General features: G+C 39.7%; 1 protein-coding gene across 3 annotated transcripts in view; it reads left to right on the top strand.

The window, feature by feature from the left end:
- LOC130926900 (potassium voltage-gated channel subfamily H member 7-like) overlaps positions 1-20,904 on the top strand; it is a 99,563-nt gene that overhangs the window by 26,308 nt on the left and 52,351 nt on the right. For 2 of the 3 annotated variants that reach the window (XM_057852219.1, XM_057852220.1), the window contains one exon: positions 16,101-16,256. In XM_057852219.1, the coding sequence (XP_057708202.1) occupies positions 16,101-16,256 (156 nt within the window). Of the gene's footprint in view, positions 1-1,059; positions 1,185-16,100; positions 16,257-20,904 lie in introns of those variants that run through there. The other variant, XM_057852221.1, reaches the window with a different exon arrangement.

The raw sequence follows: 20,904 nt of genomic DNA, 5'->3' as shown, positions 1-20,904 counted from the left end.
TAAAAACAAGAACCAGGCTCAACATTATTACTCATGTTTTTACCTGAAGCGGATCAGCTTATGAAGATTAATATGAGACTACGGTGCATAACAGTCAAGTAGGATAGGGTAAAATCGTAAAACAGAACTGAAGTGAAGATGCGGTCAAAAATATAAATTCATTTCTCAATAAAAGCGAAAAAATATCAAACATTATCATCATATCACATAAAATCATATCATTCACAATTTCTGCTTTGCCTGAAAAACTAAGCAATTACTATATTGCTCTACTAAGGAGGGATCATTGCATGATTGAAATGAATTCCCATATGTATTATTAATTAAATGTAGTTAAGTTCAAAGACAACGGTATTATTTAGGCCTGTGAGTCATTGTCTAAAAGATCCCTTCATGTCGCAGTGACATTTTAAATAATTGATTATGGAAATAGAATCAACAGGAATGAAATGTCCATCATGAAAAGGAAGCCAAGTCTGAATATGCATCCTTTTAATCAGTTGGTTGGAAAATCTGATAATTTTTTTTGTTGGTTGTTTTTTTCCTTGCTTTTTTTTTTGTCAGCAGTCAACGTTTGGCAGTACTAAATTAAATTATACTGTCGCATTAATTGATTATCTCATTGCTTCCTTCCATATGCGAGGTGCAGTTACAGCACACAGCAGTGTCATCCATTCAGAGAAAATATTAAATTTAAACAAATACACTTCAACTGTCACATCTGGTGAGTCAATTATAAGTAGACAAGTGAGCACTGATGCTACATTAGTGTCAGCAGAGTGGTTTTTGGCTGGTCGATTATTTAAGCAACAACCGAAGACTTATTTGCTAAGGCTTTTGATCGGGTGTACAGGGGTTGGACAAAATAATGGAAAGTTGGAAACCCCTCAAAAATCAAGAAAAACTAATCTAACATAGGTCCGCCTTTTGCGGCAATTACAGCCTCAATTCTCTGAGGTATTGATTCATACAACTTGTGAATTGTTTCACAATTGTTTTACCCTCTAACTCTTTTAACTCATTCACTCCCAGCCATTTTCACCGGAGCAAGGCCCTTCGCTCCCGGCCGTTTTACTGGATTTTGACTGATTTTGCAAGGCCCACAGAAAATTCTGTGCTATTGCTATAAAAACATGGAACCCACCAAAAGAAAGATTACACCCTCTTCCTTCAGCAGGAAAAAAGTAAGTTTATATCTTTTTCCATTCTTTAGAAATCAGCATTAGAAAATAGCTTAGTTTGAGCTATTTTCCAATTTCTGATGAAAAAACCGAGAAATTGAGCTTTTTTGTGGAAGCATACATTTCAAACATAACTTTAACATAGCTAATTTTTGAATAGCAATAACATCTGAATAATGTTTTCCTTTTACAAAATAACATAAACAAGAAGCCAAATAGAGCTTTTGATAGCAAAGTAACAATTTATTTACACATAACTAACTGAGAGATGACGCTGTTGTAGCCGCAACAGCTGGGTAAACTTTTCCCTCATCGCCGCCTGTCTCATAAACATGGATTTTTTTGAGTCTCTGTGGGGTCTGCTCGGCGAGCAGCATGGACTCAACGGCATCTTCCGCTGCACTGGTGGTCCCAGGCGTTCTGCTCGGTCGTCTAGCGCCTGGCATCCCGGGCGTCATCTAGATTGTCTTCCATTCGGTCGTCTTCCGGCGGCGCCCCAGCCGTGCAGCCCGGCCGTTCATTGCCGTTGAATCGGGTTGCGGGTCTTAAGAAATGCGCTACTGCCATCCAGTGGCCAGTTTTATTGCTTTAAAATGGATTTTCAGCTTTGTGCTTCGGAGCTAAATTGAATCAGAACCCAGAGATGTCTCTTGTAAAAACATACTGAAACAATTAAAAATAGAACGTATTTATATGTTTTTGGGAGTAAATGAGTTAAAGACGATGGTGGAAACTGGCGTTTTAATTGAATCTCCAAGGGCCCATTTAAATGGTGACGTTCCGAGAATACGACAATTTCATATTTGCATTTATATGGTTCTGTCTCCATTCGAACGATGTCACAATTCTGTGTGAAAACGATGTAGTATTCATGCCAGGCCCTAGGGGGCTGTGCAGATTTACAAGTTGACAGCCAATGATGCACTTTGACACCAACAACCTCCTCAGCCCGGAAGACAACATAGCCGCCCACTCTAAGCAATGGCATTCTTCTTTTGCTCCAAAAGGCACAAAAATGTAAACATTAAACATATTTGAATTAAAAATATTGTTAAAACAGTAAATTAAAGCCGACATTCCGCCATGTTTGCTGATTTTAAAGTGCGTACAACAGGATTAAAAAAGTCTTAAATAGGATTATTATGTGAATTAGAATCATATTTTGAGACAATTCGACTATATGCAACAACTTGGCAAAGCGCAGATGACGAGAAATTAGTCTTTTAATCCACTGTTTAGCCACGCCTACCATTATAGTGCTCTAGCAACAGGAGAATCACGTCGGCAGGGTCATGGTTTCATCGGATTTAGAATCCAGCCCATTAAGGGGAATTATTCAGAATGAGGAAAATGCGACGAAGAGAGCCGCAAAATGTCAGTTTCAGTTTCTGTACTCCAATTTTTTGTACAGGATATCGTTATTTTAAAGCAGGGTTCACTAAATCCGGACCTCGGTGCCACTTTTCCTGTCGTGTTTTCCATGTCTCCCTCCAACACACCTGAATCAAAATAATCAGGATCATTATCAGACTTCTGGAGAGGTTGCTGATGACATAATCATTGATTCAGGTGTGTTAGGGGAGAGAGACATGGAAAACACGACAGGAAAACTGGCACCGTGGTCCGGATTTAGTGAACCCTGTTTTAAACTATTTTCCCCCCAATTGCTAAATAAATGGTATGGTCTTGACAAATAACAGTCTTGTGCTAAATGGAATATAAAAAATAAAAATGCATTTATTCAGTACGACATGGCAAAATTACTCCATAATGGCCAAAACTGTCGATTTCATCTTTACTGTCGCACCTACCAAATGATATTTTATGCCATCGTAGTTAGTCAGGCTTTTGTCATGTCTTTACTCCGGCTTCAGAGAATGTTAACAAACCAAGAGGCGTGACAGCTAGCTGACATGCTAACCCGAACTGAGTGACGTCTCAAAGCCTTATTTTCGCTTTTCAAATCAAAAAATCACACAAAACTAGCGCAGATCATATCACAAAGTGGCAGGGTTGTTGCTTGTCTTCGCCGATTGGCAACCCGCCCTACTGGTCCCACGGTAGTAGGGCTTCTTTTGGCCAATATCCGCAGTGAACGGGAACCTTTTGAAACACAAAAAGGTTCACACACCTCTCCCTGGTGCAGCAACAATTTTCTGCAGCCGTTTGGCCGGAGTGATGCGAAAAATAAACAAATTAATCTGCTCAATCAGCTGAATCCGCAGTCCATCTACATCCTATAAAGCAACGCTGTATTGTGAGATGCTGACCCGGGTGACGTCACATTTGCATTCGTCCTAAACCTGAGACTGAAGCCGGAAGTCACTCATTTTCATGGCGCGGGATTCAAAAATTAAATATATTAAATATATAAAACGATCGCTTCCACACACATCCAAGCGGTCCATTTCATTCAGGAGCCAATCAACAGGTGCAGCTGTAGGCACGTCGCTACCACAGACTGCTGTCCTCTCATTTGACACCGCCTGTCGGCTTTTCTCCTTTTCAAAGATTGTTGCTGATATTGCCTATTGGAACTTTTATCCTAGCCTCCGCTTTTCTCTCTACCCGCGATAAAAAAAGAACGTGGACTCAAACACCACCGCAACTGCCAAACCGCTAGAGCTAGCTAGCCAGGAGCTGGGCTAACTAGCTCTTAAACAACGTAAAAATGGCTCCACTGACCTCGCCTGGCTGTGATAGTTGCCATCGACTCAGCCAAAAGATTACAGAGTTGGAGGGAAGAATCTCCTTGCTCCACCTTCTGAGGGAAGACGAGCAACTTCTTGATTCGATGGTCGTCGCTCTAGGCCCCGCAAAAAATTCATCGCCCACTGCAGAACTCGACTCAACTGTTCCAATCACCTCACCGAAAAGTCCGTCCACTGCAGCAGCTGCTCACTGGTCCCACCTTGGCGCAAAGCCAAAAACACTGGCCAGCTTCACTCCTGCTTCCGGATACAGGCGAAACGAATCGGAACATACTCACCATAAAAATACACCTCCACCTCGTCATAAAAGTACTCCGCTACCCACCGCAATCACACTATATAATAGATTCTCGATTCTCGACGAGGATAACGGCGCTGCGTTTCAAAATGGCTGCCCGCCCCCTACGTCAAAGCCGAAGCTACCCACTCATCCTCCCTCCCAGAAACACCTGAGAACACCTCCGCTTCGCCTCTCTACAACAACCCCCTGCCTACAGTCGACGGCAGGGAAGCCTATCCACGTCACGGAACCCCCCCCCACCACCATCACGTCTTCTCCTCACAACGCCAACTCAGCCGCCTCCAAAATGACCCACGTGCAATCTCCCCCTCGTCCCCTTTTCACCCCGAACACCTTAATAGTGGGAGATTCAATAATCCGAAATGTACGGTTTTACAATTCAATCACAAAATGTTATCCTGGCGCCACAGTCCCTGAACTACTAAATAAACTCCCGCCACTGTTATGCTCTCTCCCATCCACTGTCAACAGGATTGTTGTTCACATTGGCTCAAATGATACTTCCCACAAAAATTCAGAAATGACAAAACAACACTTTTTAGCCCTTTTTGACTATTTAACTAACTGTGGGAAACTCGTTTTTATCTCTGGCCCGATTCCTACCACGTCACGTGGTGTAGAGCGCTTCAGCAGAATTCTCAGTCTTCACTCCTGGCTCCAGTCAACCTGTATCAGCCGCAATATTAACTTCATAGATAACTTCAATCTCTTCTGGAACCGCACTTCCCTCTTCAATCGGGATCGTATCCACCCAAATAGGATGGGATCGGAAATGCTCACAGGAAATCTCCATTACGCTATCCAAACATCCACACGTGTTCTCACAGCATGACTGTTAAACTCCTGCGACCCCTCCCATCACATAAATCCGACGACATCACAGTACCGGTTTCCGTCCATCAGCGCCCCTGTTTGGCCCCCTCTGTCGCTACAATCTCTACCTGTAAATCAAATTAAAACCGTCATCACCCACAGGCGGCGCCATGTAGTCAAATCAAGACAGATCAATTCAGCCAACCTCTGTCCAATTCCCATATCACCACTACCCCTTATAAAACAAAACATCCTGAAATTGGCGTTATTGAACTCCCGATCATTCAATAACAAAACAATGATTCTCAATGAATTCATAACAGATAGGAACCTAGACTTCCTCTGCCTTACTGAAACATGGCAAAAACCGTTAGAATATCTTTCTCTGAATCAAATCACTCCCACTGGATTCACATACTTGGACAAACCCCGCTCTGTTGGCCGAGGTGGAGGCATTGCTGTCATATACCGGAAGACTATCAAGACAACTGCCATCTCTATTCCATCCGTCCCCTCATTTGAACACCTGATCTTCAAACTCTCCGGCCCTAGTCCCCTGGTTGCTGCCACCATTTACCGTCCCCCCAAACCACACCCCTCCTTTATCTCTGACCTTACTGATCTACTAACCCAGTTGTTTGCCATCTCTCCCTCAATTCTTCTCCTTGGTGATTTTAATCTGCACATTGGCAGCACTAACAATAAACTGGCCACTGAATTTCTTGATCTACTACAATGCCTGAATTTCACTCAGCATATTAATTTCCCCACACACAGTCATGGTCACATACTCGATTTAGTCTGCTCCACTAATCTTAATATCCAGCACTTAAACAGCTATAACCTTCACATCTCTGATCACCTAGCTATCACTATGGACATAGACACTCCTATTCCCATTACCAAACAAAACCGCACGATAATTTTCAGGAATCTTAAATCCATCTCTCCCACAGCTTTAACAGCCTCACTCACCAACTATCTATCCACCTCGCCCCCCCCGTCAACTAATGACCCCACTATCCTGGTAAAATACTATGACACCATACTCTCTTCCTGCTTAAATCAGCTTGCCCCCCTAAAAACAAAAACAGTCTCCTTTACTCACTCTGCCCCTTGGTATACACCCACTCTCCGCCTGATGAAGACCAGGAAAAGACAACTCGAAAGACTCCATAAGAAAACCGGCTTAACAGTTCATCTACTAGCATACAAAGACCACTTACTGCAATACAAAGAAGCAATCAACACTGCCCGAACCACCCACTATGCCAACACTATTCGTTCTGCCTCCAACAATTCTAAGGCTCTCTTTTCCACCATCAACTCATTGCTCAAACCGCATGACAACACCTCTATTTCATTCACTCCTGAAAAGTGTTTATTATTTCTCTCATCTTTCCAAACAAAAATAGACAACATTTACAGTAACCTAAACACCTCCAGGATCCAGTCTACTGCTCCACCTTCCCCTCCATCTTTTTTACCATCTGCCTCTACGCCCACAACTATCCAGGAACTCACTGAGCTTTCTCCAATAACATCCACTCAACTTACAACCATTATGTCTGGAATGAAAACTGCCACCTGCACCCTAGATCCCATTCCCTCTGTTCTAATAAAAGACTGTCTTCCCGTCATCTCCTCACTTATTACTGATATCATTAACACCTCCCTACGCTCTGGCTCTGTCCCCAAACTTCTCAAACTGGCTGCCATCACGCCGATCATAAAGAAAACTGGTTTAGACCCCGACATCCCGACCAACTACCGGCCCATTTCAAATCTGCCTTTTCTATCAAAAATACTGGAAAGGGCAGTTGCGTCACAACTCCGAACCCACCTTACCGACAATAAGCTATTTGAACTTTTCCAATCTGGCTTCCGCTCACAACATAGCACCGAAACAGCACTTCTCAAAGTAACCAACGACATCCTCCTCTCCTCGGACTCCGGACAACTCACCATCCTCATCCTCCTGGACCTCACTGCTGCTTTTGACACAATCAACCACACCATCCTGCTCTCCCGACTAGAATCACTACATATCACTGGCACTGCACTTTCCTGGTTCCACTCCTACCTCACTGGCCGACAACAATTCATCAGCATTAACAACTGCACGTCCCCTGCTGCTTCCCTACCACAAGGTGTCCCCCAAGGTTCCGTTCTTGGCCCCCTCCTCTTCATTCTTTACATCCTCCCCCTTGGTCAGATCATCCGCAAATTTGGACTGCAATTTCACTGCTACGCCGATGACATCCAAATATACATCTCCACTAAAACCATCTCACACAGCACTAAAACTACACTCCACAACTGCTTCAGCGAAATCAAATCCTGGATGCAACTTAACTACCTTCAACTCAACAGCAACAAATCTGACATAATCATCATAGACCCTACAGCTCACATCAAAAACAGTCAATTCTCCCTTACCATCGACAACTGCACCCTCCCTATCTCAACACACTCCCGCAACTTAGGTATCATCTTCGACAATAAACTAAGATTCGATCAGCACATCAACCACATCACCAGAACCGCCTTCTTCCACCTTAAGAACATAGCCCGCCTCCGCCCCTCCCTCGCCTACTCTGCTGCAGAAACCCTCATACATGCATTCGTCACCTCCAGACTCGATTATTGTAACAGCATTCTTTTCGGATCTCCAGCCAAACTCCTCAATAAACTACAATATATCCAGAACTCCGCTGCACGCCTTCTCACCCGTACCCCCTACAGGAATCACATTACCCCCGTCCTTCACAAACTGCACTGGCTTCCCATCTCACACAGGATAAATTTCAAAATCATCCTTCTCACATACAAAGCACTCAATAACTTGGCTCCTCCTTACCTCACGGACCTTCTCTGTCCCCACACCCCCTCCCGTCACCTCCGTTCATCTAATGGAAACATTCTCGCACTGCCCCCACAAATAACACACCGTACTTGGGGGGACAGAGCCTTCTCCATTGCTGCCCCCGCACTTTGGAACGCACTCCCTAAAACCATCCGCACCTGTTCTGATCTTCCCACATTCAAAAAATTGTTAAAAACTCACCTTTTTAAACTAGCTTTTAATGTGTAATTCTTTCCTCTATTGTTTTGTACTGCTCACGTTGTGTGAGTTTTATTTATTTTTTTCCCTCAACTGTAAAGCGCCTTTGAGCACCGGTAAAAGCGCTCTATAAATAAAATGTATTATTATTATTTATTAAAACACCGCATGAAATAAACATACTTTTTGATGTTATACGCAGTTTAATGTTTAGTAGCAGCGCTGTTCAAGTGCTTACATCAACGGCGCGAGACCTTTCTATTGATATGGTTGCGGAGCCAGCTCCACAACCAAATCCTTCCACTTTGGAGCCCAGAATCAAAGGTTTGCGTCTTTACCTTCCGTTTTTGCTGTCCGCATTTAAAGGCGAGGCCATTCCGCAACACAATTGTTGTGTCTTGGTGTCGCAGCATCACCATGTAAACAGGCCCTAAAACTGACCATAAATGCTCAATAATGTTGAAGTCTGGGGATTGTGCCGGCCATATGAGATGCTCAACTTAGAATGTTCCTAATGCCATTCTTTAACAATTATGTTCAATGATTATGATTCCAAAATGTTTGCTGTTTCCATTATTTTGTCCATCCCCTGTAATGTGGCTGCATAGAATTTGTAATTTTATTGACGGGTCACATCAGTCAGCCACTGCACAATGCCTTCAAGTAGGAGGCCGTCCTACAGACCGCTTCAGTTATTCGCAGTCGGTCGCAGTTAGTCAACACTTGCAGGGATCCAATGCCGGATTTAGGTTGAAAAAGTATGAAAACTTTACCACAAACAAACATGAAGGATTGTCTCAGGAGTGATTTGTTCGAGGATTCAAGGTAATTATTATATTTTTTCGTACTTTGGATGCATTTTGAAACGTGAAAAAAATCAATGGGAGAAATTAGCTGCTACAGCATTAGCATTATGCTTGGCAATATTTACGTAAAATAAATGCTAACTGCCATTTTTTTTGCTCTTTTGACAAAGGATCGAGACTGTTTTACATCCATATCTATAAAGAATTCAGTGATTTAAGCATTTATTCACAAGAATTTTCTTTTTCGTTAACATCTTTTTATTTGAGCTTTTTAACACAAGTACCTCAATCACTACATCTCAGCCAAAACAAAAGTAACAATTAGATGAATCTTATTTGTGGTCCATTTGGTAACAGAAGAAAGGTAAAGACTTAGTCTTTGCCATTATTCCAAAATTGTGATTGGCTAAATCGTGAGCAGGTCCATCTATGACACACAACAATTTTCAATGGAAAAAGCTCTTTGTTTACATATGGCAGCTGCTAATTTGCTTACTGACTAGCATCATAATTCGCAATATTTACATAAAATAAATGCTAACTGCATGGTTTTTTGCTGTTTTAACCAAGAATCAAGACCGTTTCACATCCATATCTACAGTGGGGAGAACAAGTATTTGATACACTGCCAATGGGTTTTCCCATTGGCAGTGTATCAAATACTTGTTCTCCCCACTGTATAAACATTACAGGGATTTAAACATTTATTCACAATAATTTTCAATGGAAAAAGCTCTTTGTCTATGATATGGCGGCCGCTAATTTGCTAACTGACTAGCATCATAGTTCGCAATATTTACATAAAATAACTGTCAACTGCACTTTTTTTTTTTTTTTTGCTTTTAACCAAGAATCGAGACGGTTTTACATTTATATCTATAAAATAAATTCAGGGATTTAAGCATTTATGTACAAGAACTTTCAATGGAAAAAGCTCTTTGTATACATATGGCGGCCGCTAATTTGCTTACTGACTAGCATCATATTTTGCAATATTTACGTAAAATAACTGCTAACTGCACTTTTTTTTTTTTTTTTTGCTTTTAACCAATACTCGAGACTGTTATACGTCCGTACGTCTATAAAAATTCAGGGATTTAAACATTTATTCACAAGAATTTTCAACGGAAAAAGCCTTTTGTCTGTGTTTCCACTCGGTCAGCTTTGACGGAGATAGGCCCTCTATGAAATCGGCCCCGCGCCCCGTGGCCCGTCAATACATTGTCTATGTGTGGCTGCTATGATATGTAAATGTTGTTTTTTATGGCCTTTAACATCTGTGTATACTGTGCATTTTTTCTCGCTTGTTACTTTATATTTTCTTTACATTTATTTGTCCATGTGAAGCACGTTGTGACTGCTGAGAAAGATTCTGTATAAATAAAGTTTACTTAAGTAAGATGTGCCCGACACCATTAACAGTCGGTAGATATAAAAAGTCTAAGCACTGCTGTTCAAATGTCAACTTTTTGTGATGTGAAAAGTACATTTCAGAACTGGGTAAAATGAACAAGAAGGGAAAGAATATGTTAAAATAATGTGCACGTGCGCACACTCCCATATGATTACGATGTGGCTGTGTTCAGAATTAACAAATCTAGTTCAACTTAATGAAAAATGAGAGTCAGCACACACCTGCCACTTTTGAAAGTGTCTATGGCAGTCAACTTTGACAGTTTTGTGCCAGCATTGACTTCAATTTGGAACTGTTCATAATAATCCCAAACACTTTAACTAAACCCCCAGATCCCAAAAGTTTAACATTGGTTTCATGAACTACTTATTTTGTAACTTGGGCCCTAGTCAAGGTAAAAAACAATAATAATAATAAAGTAATGAACCGATGTACCTTGTTCTATTTTGTTCTATAAATCTGAAAAATCTGACATTGAATCAGGGATGAGTAAACATAACGTTACTGTTTGTAGTGTTAAAACACTTGAAATAAAAATGTGTCTATTAATAGTTGATGTTAAACAATAACATGAACACCAAGGCAAGTGCACAGCACATCAAGAGGTCTAAAGTAGGTGATCCGAAGTTGCCATAGTGATAACTTTGATGCTAGTCTTATTGATGCAATCATCCAATGGAATCCCGATGAGACTGACTCTCCTTTGTAGAAACTCTGCTTTTATAATTAAATATTCCAAAACAGCAAAGCTAAATCCTAGTGGAATTTCCCTACTGACAGTCCATAACAGCCTGGATTTGAGCGTTAAGAAAAAAAAAAAAGAATATTGTGAATGACTCTACCAATGTAATTTTAAAATCATGACAACATTTGAGCTGAACAGTGGTTGACAAAATAACAGAACGCTAATAAATATTGAAGGGCTACAGCCTTTTTACTGCATATTATGAGATCAGATACATTGCTGATTGCTCAGTTCTCACAATTCTAAAGAGGCATCTCTTTGAAGCATTTTGGCAGAGATGACATTCAGCAGGACACCAGATGAGTAGAGACCCCCCGTTGTTAAGCCTTTAAGCAGCACTGTTTTTTCCTCTACTGGAAAGAAAACAAGCGAACATAATTTTCATTTTGGCAGCACAATGAGATCCATTATTGCATTGTGTCCAATTATGACTAATACGCTGCACAGTCAGGCGCATTTTCTAATAGGAAAATCACGCATTTCATATCATAAATGGGTAGGCACTACCTTTTTAAAGTAAAATTGATCATATTATGCCACAGATCATTTAATGCTTTGACGATTCTCCCTCACGTCTCGGTCTCGGCTAGCTAAGGTCAATAATGGGCATGTAGATGCATTTAATGTACATACCAAGGATATTTTTACATCGTCACAAGGTCATCTACAGTTCTGCCCGACAGATTGCAAAATTTAGAGTTCTGGTACTCACAAGAGGAAAGACAGTGCTAAGGGAGCTGCCGCATCTGTTTTCCCTCATGGTTGAGATTGTTTTCAACAGCATGGCTTTCATAGGTTGGTAGCTTGTGAATTAATTTGAAAATCAAAACATATTGCTTTTCTAAATAGGAAAGACAACACCAGAATCTCAGCAAGTAAACCACCGAGAGATAGGATTGAAAAGGTATGCAGAGAACCTCCATATATCAGCAGTTGGACATTGGCGTGTTTACTTTTTTTTTTTTTTTTTTAATATATTGCTATTATTGAGAAATTATATTACACAGTTTTAACTTTCCACATATCATTAATTTAAAATTCCGATATTCCTCTGGTCAACTCAACGTAATACATGTCCTGTGTGATAGAGGAACCTCTTAGGACGGGATGACTGTTGACCTCACATATGTTTGGATAACAAAACAGTTGTTCCCTTAAGAACAATGGAAACATGAGTTGATCTATTGTCAGTACCAACACCACAAAGCTAAAAGCATTTAACTATCATTCAAGTGTAGAACAGAACGGAACAAAACAGAACATAACAGAAAAAAAATCTTTGTTCTCATTTTAATATGTACAACAAAATTAAAGTACCACTTCAGTCAGTGCTAAAACATTCAAGTCATATAGAAACCATTAAATACATTTTCAATTTCAATATATTCTTACACATCTACAATGTAAAAAAAAAAAAAAAACACATAATACCATATCTCAGTAAAAACACTCTTTTTACTTAAAGGGGTCCACGGATAGAAAGGCTTGTAGTTCTTAAAAGATAAATGTTATTATGATCATTTGATTTTCAAACCCCTCTTGATGGTTTTGCATTTATACAATTTGTAAAATTTCTTTTAACTACCGGTAGTAGGTCGCCATTGTTGTTGACGTCGCAGGGGGGAGAGTTCACATGGGTACGCTGCCGGGCATCCAGAGTATGACTTTAGAGACATAAGCATGTCATCTGTTCAACTCTTTCAATTTGAACCTGAGAGGAACATTAATGAGCATGACAGCACTGTCGGTATTTCACAAAAACGAGCAGCAAAAGTTAAATGAACAGGAAAGACGGGATGAGACGAGACGAGAGTAGGGGAAAAAACGGTGTTCTGCCAAAATGTGCTACACCGGCAAAACGTCCTACAAGAGGTGAATTTGACACCCAAAGTACTACCGTGCTCTTTCGTGCCTTGAGAAAATACTTAAACGTAGTAATATCAAATAAGGGTGTTTTAAATATGCTACGCGACTAATGTGGTCAACAGAGAAAGAGAGAGAAAGAGAAGGAAAAGAAAAAAACAGAAAGAAAACAGTTCTTATAAGTATGAGAGGGAAACACGTGCAAAATGTATTTTGAAGCAATGAAAAAGGTAATAAAAGACTCAATAAAAACACAAATAGTAAGTACCCGCCACTTTTAACCAACGTGTGCATGTGTTGGACGTTTCGCCGCGTAGAAGGAATTGCAGAAGACTGGTAGTGTTCGTCTAGTGCAACGGTTGGCGACCCAAAATGTTGAAAGAGCCATATTGAACCAAAAAACAAATATGTCTAGAGCCACAAAAAATTAAAAGCCTTAAATAAGCCTAATAATGAAGGAAACACATGTTGTATGTATCTTTATTAGCTATATTAGCCTACTATCAAAATGACTAAGTTGGCTAAAAATACATAATGAGCCTTCATGATTTAATGTTTATTTTCCCTGCAGTGCATTCAGTGCACCACCTGACTACTCTGTTGTATGATGTCGCCTCAAGTTTAGCTTCGTTACAATATTAATGAATTGTTTCATTGCTTTAATGAAATTATAGAAATGCAATCAAGAAATCCGATTTTTGATGAATGTCTCCTTAATGTAATCACCATCTGTGAACGGTTTTCCACACTTTACTATCTCCCGGGTTGCAACAAAACATGCAGCAGTAGTGGAGTTTGGCGATGCAATCCTTTCTTAAATCTATTTTTGCGCTCCTCTAAGTTTTTCAGAAATAATACAACTGCATTTTTTCTTTCACTCCTCACTAAGTACTCAGCTTCAAATGTAGCATGCCTTCCCTGGAAATGTGTTTCCACATTAATTTTTTTGTTATTTGACAACTCTCGCCACAGAGTAAACATTCAGGCAATTCTTCTGCATTGGCAATGAGTTCAAATAATTTGGTCCAAGAAACGTTGAATCCTCAGTTATTTTTCTCTTTTTCCCTTTCGGACCCATGGCCTATACACATTCTCTTGAATTCACTGACTTAATGCAAACTCTAATGAGTTACATTGAATATTTAACTTTTTAACACTAAATTACCACATCGGTTTGTTTACAACAGCCATCTGCCTGGCATCACGCCACGCTGATAGAAACGTGCGTCGCAGGCTATGACGTAAATCTTCGTTGACAGAAATATTCTACACATTTTTACAGCATTCGAAAACGTTAAGAATGTTTGTGTCAATTTTGTCCTCCTACAGAAACCATATCAAAACAAAAAATATATTTGCCTTAACCAGCTTTTTCCATTTTCAAGCATTTTTGAAAATGCTCCTGGGAGCCACTAGGGCAGCGCTAAAGAGCTGCATGCGGCTCTCAAAACATGGATTGCCGACCCCCGGTCTAGTGAGTGACAATCTATGTCATCACCCCGAGCGTCCATAAAACATGGCGCCCTCCGTAGGTCAAAACATGTACTAAATTTTATGGATTTTTTTTAAAAATGGCAATATTTTATGTGTTTGTAATAACATATTACGGTAAAAGAGAACAATTGTGGCTTATTAGAGCCTTTAAGTCAGAGGTTCCCTTTAAGTGTGATACACATTCTCTTAAATTCACTGACTTAATGCAAAATCTAATGAGTTACATACAATATTTAACTTTTAACACTAAATTGCCACATCGGCCTAAAATAATTTTAAAAAGCTTAAAAGAAAAAGCTATAAAATTGCATCTTTTCTTTTTTCTAAATGTGCTCTGTTTAAACAGTACATGAGCCACAACTGACACCAAGTTACTCAACATGCAACCCTTACTCATTGATTCCCATGTCACTCAACAAGCCAGGCAGCACCTTTTAAAGCCACACACATTCAAAGTCACAAATACTACGGTGTTATACAAAAGACAAAATGAACTCGCTGAACCACATGCATATTTTATGTTAATATTTTGCATCGAGCTTTAAAAATACGGACAAAATAAATGGTCGCTGTTTGGAGCTTTTTCATCTATCCTGGATATTGATTGAAAGAAAAAGAAAAAAGTCTTTACATCCCCATGATAATACAAGATGGGTGTGGGTGATTTCAAGCCAGAAACACACAGCTGCACACTGAAATTAATAAGCCAAATTGTGGCTGCATCCCAAAATACTTTGTTAGTGCACACACTTTCAAATCACATTATCATACTGTCAGTGAGGACATCACTTCTGGGAGTTTCAGCACCGAAATCCTTTCCAACGCAACTCTGGCATGTAGCGGGAGACCGAGCTTGTTATATTTAGTCAGACAGCAAGTCTACTGCTAATGAATGCTACTGGCAGGGTGTCTGTTGAGCCCCGAGGAGATTACAGAGAACACTGGTAATGTGTGTGCATGTGTGTTGGAGTGTGTGTCCTCTTTGGGTCAGAGAACCAAAACATGAGAGAAGCAGAGAGAGCATTGAAACAATGGAATTTTAGACAGTTTTTTGTTTGTTTGTTTGTTTGTTTTAATAATTTGAAGGCTGTCAATCTAAATATTCACTAAGGATAAATGCAGGCACATTGTCCTCTCTTTCATTAAATAAGACATCAGTGTAAGATGTCTGCAGCACTCAGACTATAATGTGTTCTCGTTTTTAGGCTCTAGTGAGTAGATAGGCGTGATGTCTGTAGGCATCAATAGCCTTCGCTTCCCAAGATAGAAACATCACAGTTGTGAATTGAGGATATTCCGGGTTCCAGTCTAAGTTTAGACGCCGGATGCTTTTCTGCTCTACTGCCTCACATGATGCTCACTTGTAGTGATTGTTCCTTTGAGCACATTGTTACTCTCTAGATTGGCTCCAATCCTCCCCCTGCTTGCGATCAATCCTTTTTAGCTGTACTGTATGTTGTATGATGACTATATTTCTACGTACAATCTTATTTATAATGCAAATAAATGTATAGATGCATATGATTCAACCCTCGGGGGTTAGCGCTGATATTTCCATGGGTTCTGACATGCAGGCATTGACCTTTAAATCAGATCAAGTACTTCTCATTTTTTTCCTGCAAAGATCCGCAAGACACCAGAAGGATTTTTTTTTCCAAGAGAAGAGTAATGCATGGTGTCAGCATTATCCTCTCTTTATTTCCCCCAGGGTCAGACTTCCAGTGTAACATTCATATCATCCCGGTGAAGAATGAGGAAGGTGTGGTGATGATGTTCATCCTGAATTTTGATTACGTTTTGGATGATGGGAGCGACAACTCCACAGAGAAGATAAGCCCCGCATCGCCTACAAAGTCTGATCAAAGTGAGTATTCACTCAGCTGTCTGCTGTGATATAATCCCGTAACACCTTCAAAATATTCTAGCAAAGACAAAAAAAAAAGGAAAAAGAGAGAATAAACATACAGAGGAAAGTTTAAGGTCAAATTCAATCTGTTCCGCCATCCTGGTCTTTTGACCTCGAAATAACAGTGGAAATAATCTGTTAGATGGTCAAACTGTCGCCATCTAAACCCTTTGTTTTGTGCAACATTAACAGATGACATAAGGGCATGGATAGCCAAAGGTTATACGTAGGTACTCAAGTAAAATTAGTCATATAAAAAAATTTCTCAACTACAAGTAAAAAAGTATTTGGTGAAAAGAATAATCAAGTAATAAGTAACATTGAAAGGGACTGCTTACAATGTCTGTTATTTTTTTAAACACTAGTATACTTTTTTTCTTAGCACAATGTCATCTATACGAATGTTATTATTATACTGTACAATAACGTATTACAAGATCATATTAGGTAAAAACAAATGCACAAAAATCATTGAATTCCGATTCGAAAAATCTACAGAAATGAAACATCACCCGCTCAATGTCGAATTGTTTATTTTTTTATGGCACTTTAAAGTTGTCACATGATCGAACAGGCAGGCTTGATTATAGGACCTCTAAGAGGAAGCTTGTGTGTTGTCATATGACTGCATTGTTACGTCTGATTGGCATAATTGAGTCATGTGATTATTGTTGTGACGTCTCATTGGTGAGACTGGTAGAGCCACTGTAGGCATCTCTGGCAAAAATTAAGTAAAATCTAATATGCAAAATGAAGAGGAAAAATGTAATGACGCTAGTGTAGCCCAAAATAGCAGAGGAATTGTAGTGTTTCTTCTTCACAAATCTACTTAAGTAAATAGTATGGCCTGGCAAACTCTGAGAAGTATATTTCTCAAAACTTACTCAAGTAAATTTAATGGTGTAAATGTAACGCGTTACTACCCACCTCTGGCAAAGGGCATGTTTACCCCATCTAGTCATAAATTCACACACGATAACATGTAAGATTTGTCTGTTAAGTCAAAGAGGACGGAAACAGAAAACACAGCGGGCGCATCTTTAAAAAAGTCCTCAAACTGTTTGCCTCTCTTTAAGGTTAGTCAAAATAAACATAAAACATGGCGAATTACCAGATGTGAGTAGAGTAGCCAAAAACTGTACACAACTAAGAGTAGCGTTACTTCAAAATAATATTACTCAAGTAAAAATAAAAGTAGTCATCCAAAAATTGTAATCAAGCACAAGTGAAAAAGTATTTGGTGAAAAGAATAGTAATAAGTAACATTGTGAGTAACTGCTTACGAATTTGTTTGATATATTTTTTAAACAATGGTATTTTTTCTATAACTGTTTTTACAATGATACTGTACAATAATACAAATAATACAAAACAAAAACAAAAAAAACATTGAATTCCAGCGAAAGGAAAAAAATGACAGAAATGAAGCATTATTCGTGCAAAGAACATGATTGCCCTCTAGTGGAAAAAATAGTTCCTATTTTGAATAGTGAATACTGTAGTTCCTTCATGGTTTATGATTGTGAAATTAAAAGGATCATATCTCCGGTTTTCCGTGGTCAGTCGGTGCAAAATAAAAACTGGGAGAGTCATGTTGAAAGTAGCGTTCTATGTGAAATACTTCATTTTTTACGGTGCTTTAAAGACGCCATGTGATTGAACAGGCTAGCGTGATCATAGAACGGCAAGCTTGCGTGTGATTGGTATATTGTAGTCATGTGTTTATGGGTGCGACGTCTCATTGCTGAAATTGGTAGAACTACTCTTGGCATCGCTGGAAAAAAATAAAAAAATAAATCCAATACATAGAATAAAGAGGAAAAATGTAACGACATCTATGTAGCCCAAAGTAGCGGAGTAAGTGTAGCGTTTTTTTTTTTTTTCACAAATCTATTCAAGCCAAAAGTAAACAGTATGACAAGTACATTTTTCTCAAGTTTTTCAAGTAATTGTAACGGAGTACAGGTAACGCGTTGCTACCCACTTCTGCGAATTACACATGAATTTAGACAAACTTAAAGCTTTGCCTGAGAAAAGTTAGCTAGCTAATGCTGACATGTAATGGGACGACCAACGTGTCATGAGTAGGTATAAGCAAACGGTATTTGAACACAAACAGTAGAGCAACACATGTAGACAAATCACAGGCATAAATCCTTTGTCTTCTTTGAAGAATGACAAATACATTTTGATCTAACGTTCCAAGTAAGGAATGTTAAACAACACAAAATCTTTAGCAGTACACTTTTTCCTGGTGTACTCGTTTGCTTTCTTTACAGTATATGATATCTTTCTCCACTTAGAACTAGACATGTGCCGATTACCGGTTTTATGGTATACCGTGGCATGAAAATGTTAAGTTTTCAAACCCACAAATACTTTCCGTCATACCTTCCCCTAGGTATTAGCTATTTTTGTCCCAAAAATGCATGGAGAAATTCCTCGCTTACAGCTGCAAGGCTCAACTCTCCCCCACCGGTTGTTGCTCAGTGTCAGTGAGTAAGCTGTGCTACACGATGGCTGGTGGAGGTGAAACTCCTGAACTTTTTTCCCCCATCGAGGAAAACAAAATTGCTGGTATGGGAATACTTCGGTTACAGAAAGGTTACACACGGCCGCGGCTTAGAGGAGCAGGGCCAACCAACATGTAAAACATGTTTGCGGAGGGTGGCTGCTGAGCAGGCAATACCTCCTAATATGATTTCGCATTTCCACAAAATTAAAGTTAGTAAACACTAGAGGTGGGAATCTTTGGGTACCCAACGATTCAATTACGATTCAGAGGCTACGATTCGATAAATCCATTATTGATGACCTCTCCGCCTCCAAAGCTATTAGCTGCTTTTAATGTTTCGTACATTAGTCACAAAAATTGTACAAAAAGCCTCTCAGGCTTAAATAAACGACTATTTCAGTGTCAAGTTAACAGTTCAAACCGTAAATAAAATACTCAAATCCCCATTCTGTATCAGCAGCTTTAAACTACATCTAATTAATTTAATGTTGTGAATCAACCGTTAAAGTTGCTAAAATTGCTCCCATTATTCCATAATTTCCCTTCTGTCTACTTTCGACATGTGAAAGTTTTAAAATTGTTTTAAAGATAGATTAAAGTCAAAAAGGAGTATTTTAGATAAAAAGTTAATAAGGTTCGCTTGGAAGGTTCGCTACAACAGCCTTCCAGGGAAGTCTACTGCTTTAAGATGGCGGCTGTTTACTAATGCCGGCAAGTCTGTCATTTCGCATCTAGTGTTCTATTCATGTGCTGCTAACGCCACTTAGTCTGTCATTTCACATCTAGTTCTATATACGTATGATATCTATTATCTACCATAGCATTATGTGGACGTAGTTTGTAGCGGCTGTTGGCAGCAGTCGGGTATTATTGTTTTTTTTTTTATCTAGCGGCATGAGTTGAGCCAGAGCCGGGAGTTGAGCATTGTCATTACCCGGGTAATGACAAGCATGGTGTTTACTCTCTGTCCTTTCCTCATTGCGTCCTGAAGACCGCGCTGACTATATTTTAGTTGCGCTTTACATGACACATTTCAATAATCGGAATTTTGGATGTTTGTGAATCGTTCTCGAATCTTCCATGGCCGAATCGCGAATAATCTAAGAATCGGAAATTTCGCACACCTCTAGTAAACACTGTCATGAAAGTTTCCCACCAGCTACGAGAGTTAACTCCAGCGTGTTTAGGGATGGGAATTAAAATCCAATTCCAATTCCGAACCAGTTCATAGTGTTTCGAGGCCTCGACATCACAATGAAAAAGCCTTAATGATTCCTTTAATGATTCCTAAAGACGCGTATTGCGTCGTCACGTGACGTGACGTGTCTTGTTGTACAGACGCATCAAACTAGCATGGCGCCAAGAACCACTCGCTCCGAAGTTTGGCTACACTTCACCAGGAAAGTGGGTGAAAATGAAAGGTATCCGTAAACATAACAATGACAGCACATAGGTTCAAACGCTCGAAAGTATGTCTTCACTTCACGAGGAAAAATTACCACAAAGCGACTTGCAGTCATTGCAAGGTGAAGATAACTTCATCCGAAGGGAATATGAGTGTACTGTCCTCACCGAGACGCAAAGGCTCAGTCCTGGCTATACAGCGAGCTAAACTCCCAAATGACGATGCAGAAGACGTTGGTGTAATATGCTGACTTTATTCAGCCTATGTTATGACACCATCACTTGACGACTGAAACTAAAAATAGAAATGAAACAAATCAATTTCGTCCCCAAAAACAAACAGGTTCGCATCAACGTAAATCAGCGATTATTAGCAGCTAATACAGTAATAACACAAACTGTTAGCATGCGTTCGCTAGCATTAGCACATCATCAAACCACTACACAACTGGATTTAAGTGTCCGATCGCGAGTGGAAACACACAACAACAACATAAAAGATGATACATACAGGCGTTGCCTATGTAGATATTTTACAAATATGAACAAAGAACGTAGGCTCATAGCAGTGTTTCCCTCTCTCACTAACTCGCTCACGTGCTTGGATGCTTTGTAGCTGCACTTCTTCGCGTGTAAGCGCGCTCTTCTTCACGTGAGCGCGTTCTTCTTCGCGTGAGGAAGCGCAAG

The sequence above is a fragment of the Corythoichthys intestinalis genome, chromosome 12, assembly GCF_030265065.1.
Source record: "Corythoichthys intestinalis isolate RoL2023-P3 chromosome 12, ASM3026506v1, whole genome shotgun sequence".
In the NCBI taxonomy this organism is placed as follows: Eukaryota; Metazoa; Chordata; class Actinopteri; order Syngnathiformes; family Syngnathidae; genus Corythoichthys; species Corythoichthys intestinalis.
Note: the sequence above shows the minus strand (reverse complement) of the source record. Positions and strands in the feature narration are given on the sequence as shown.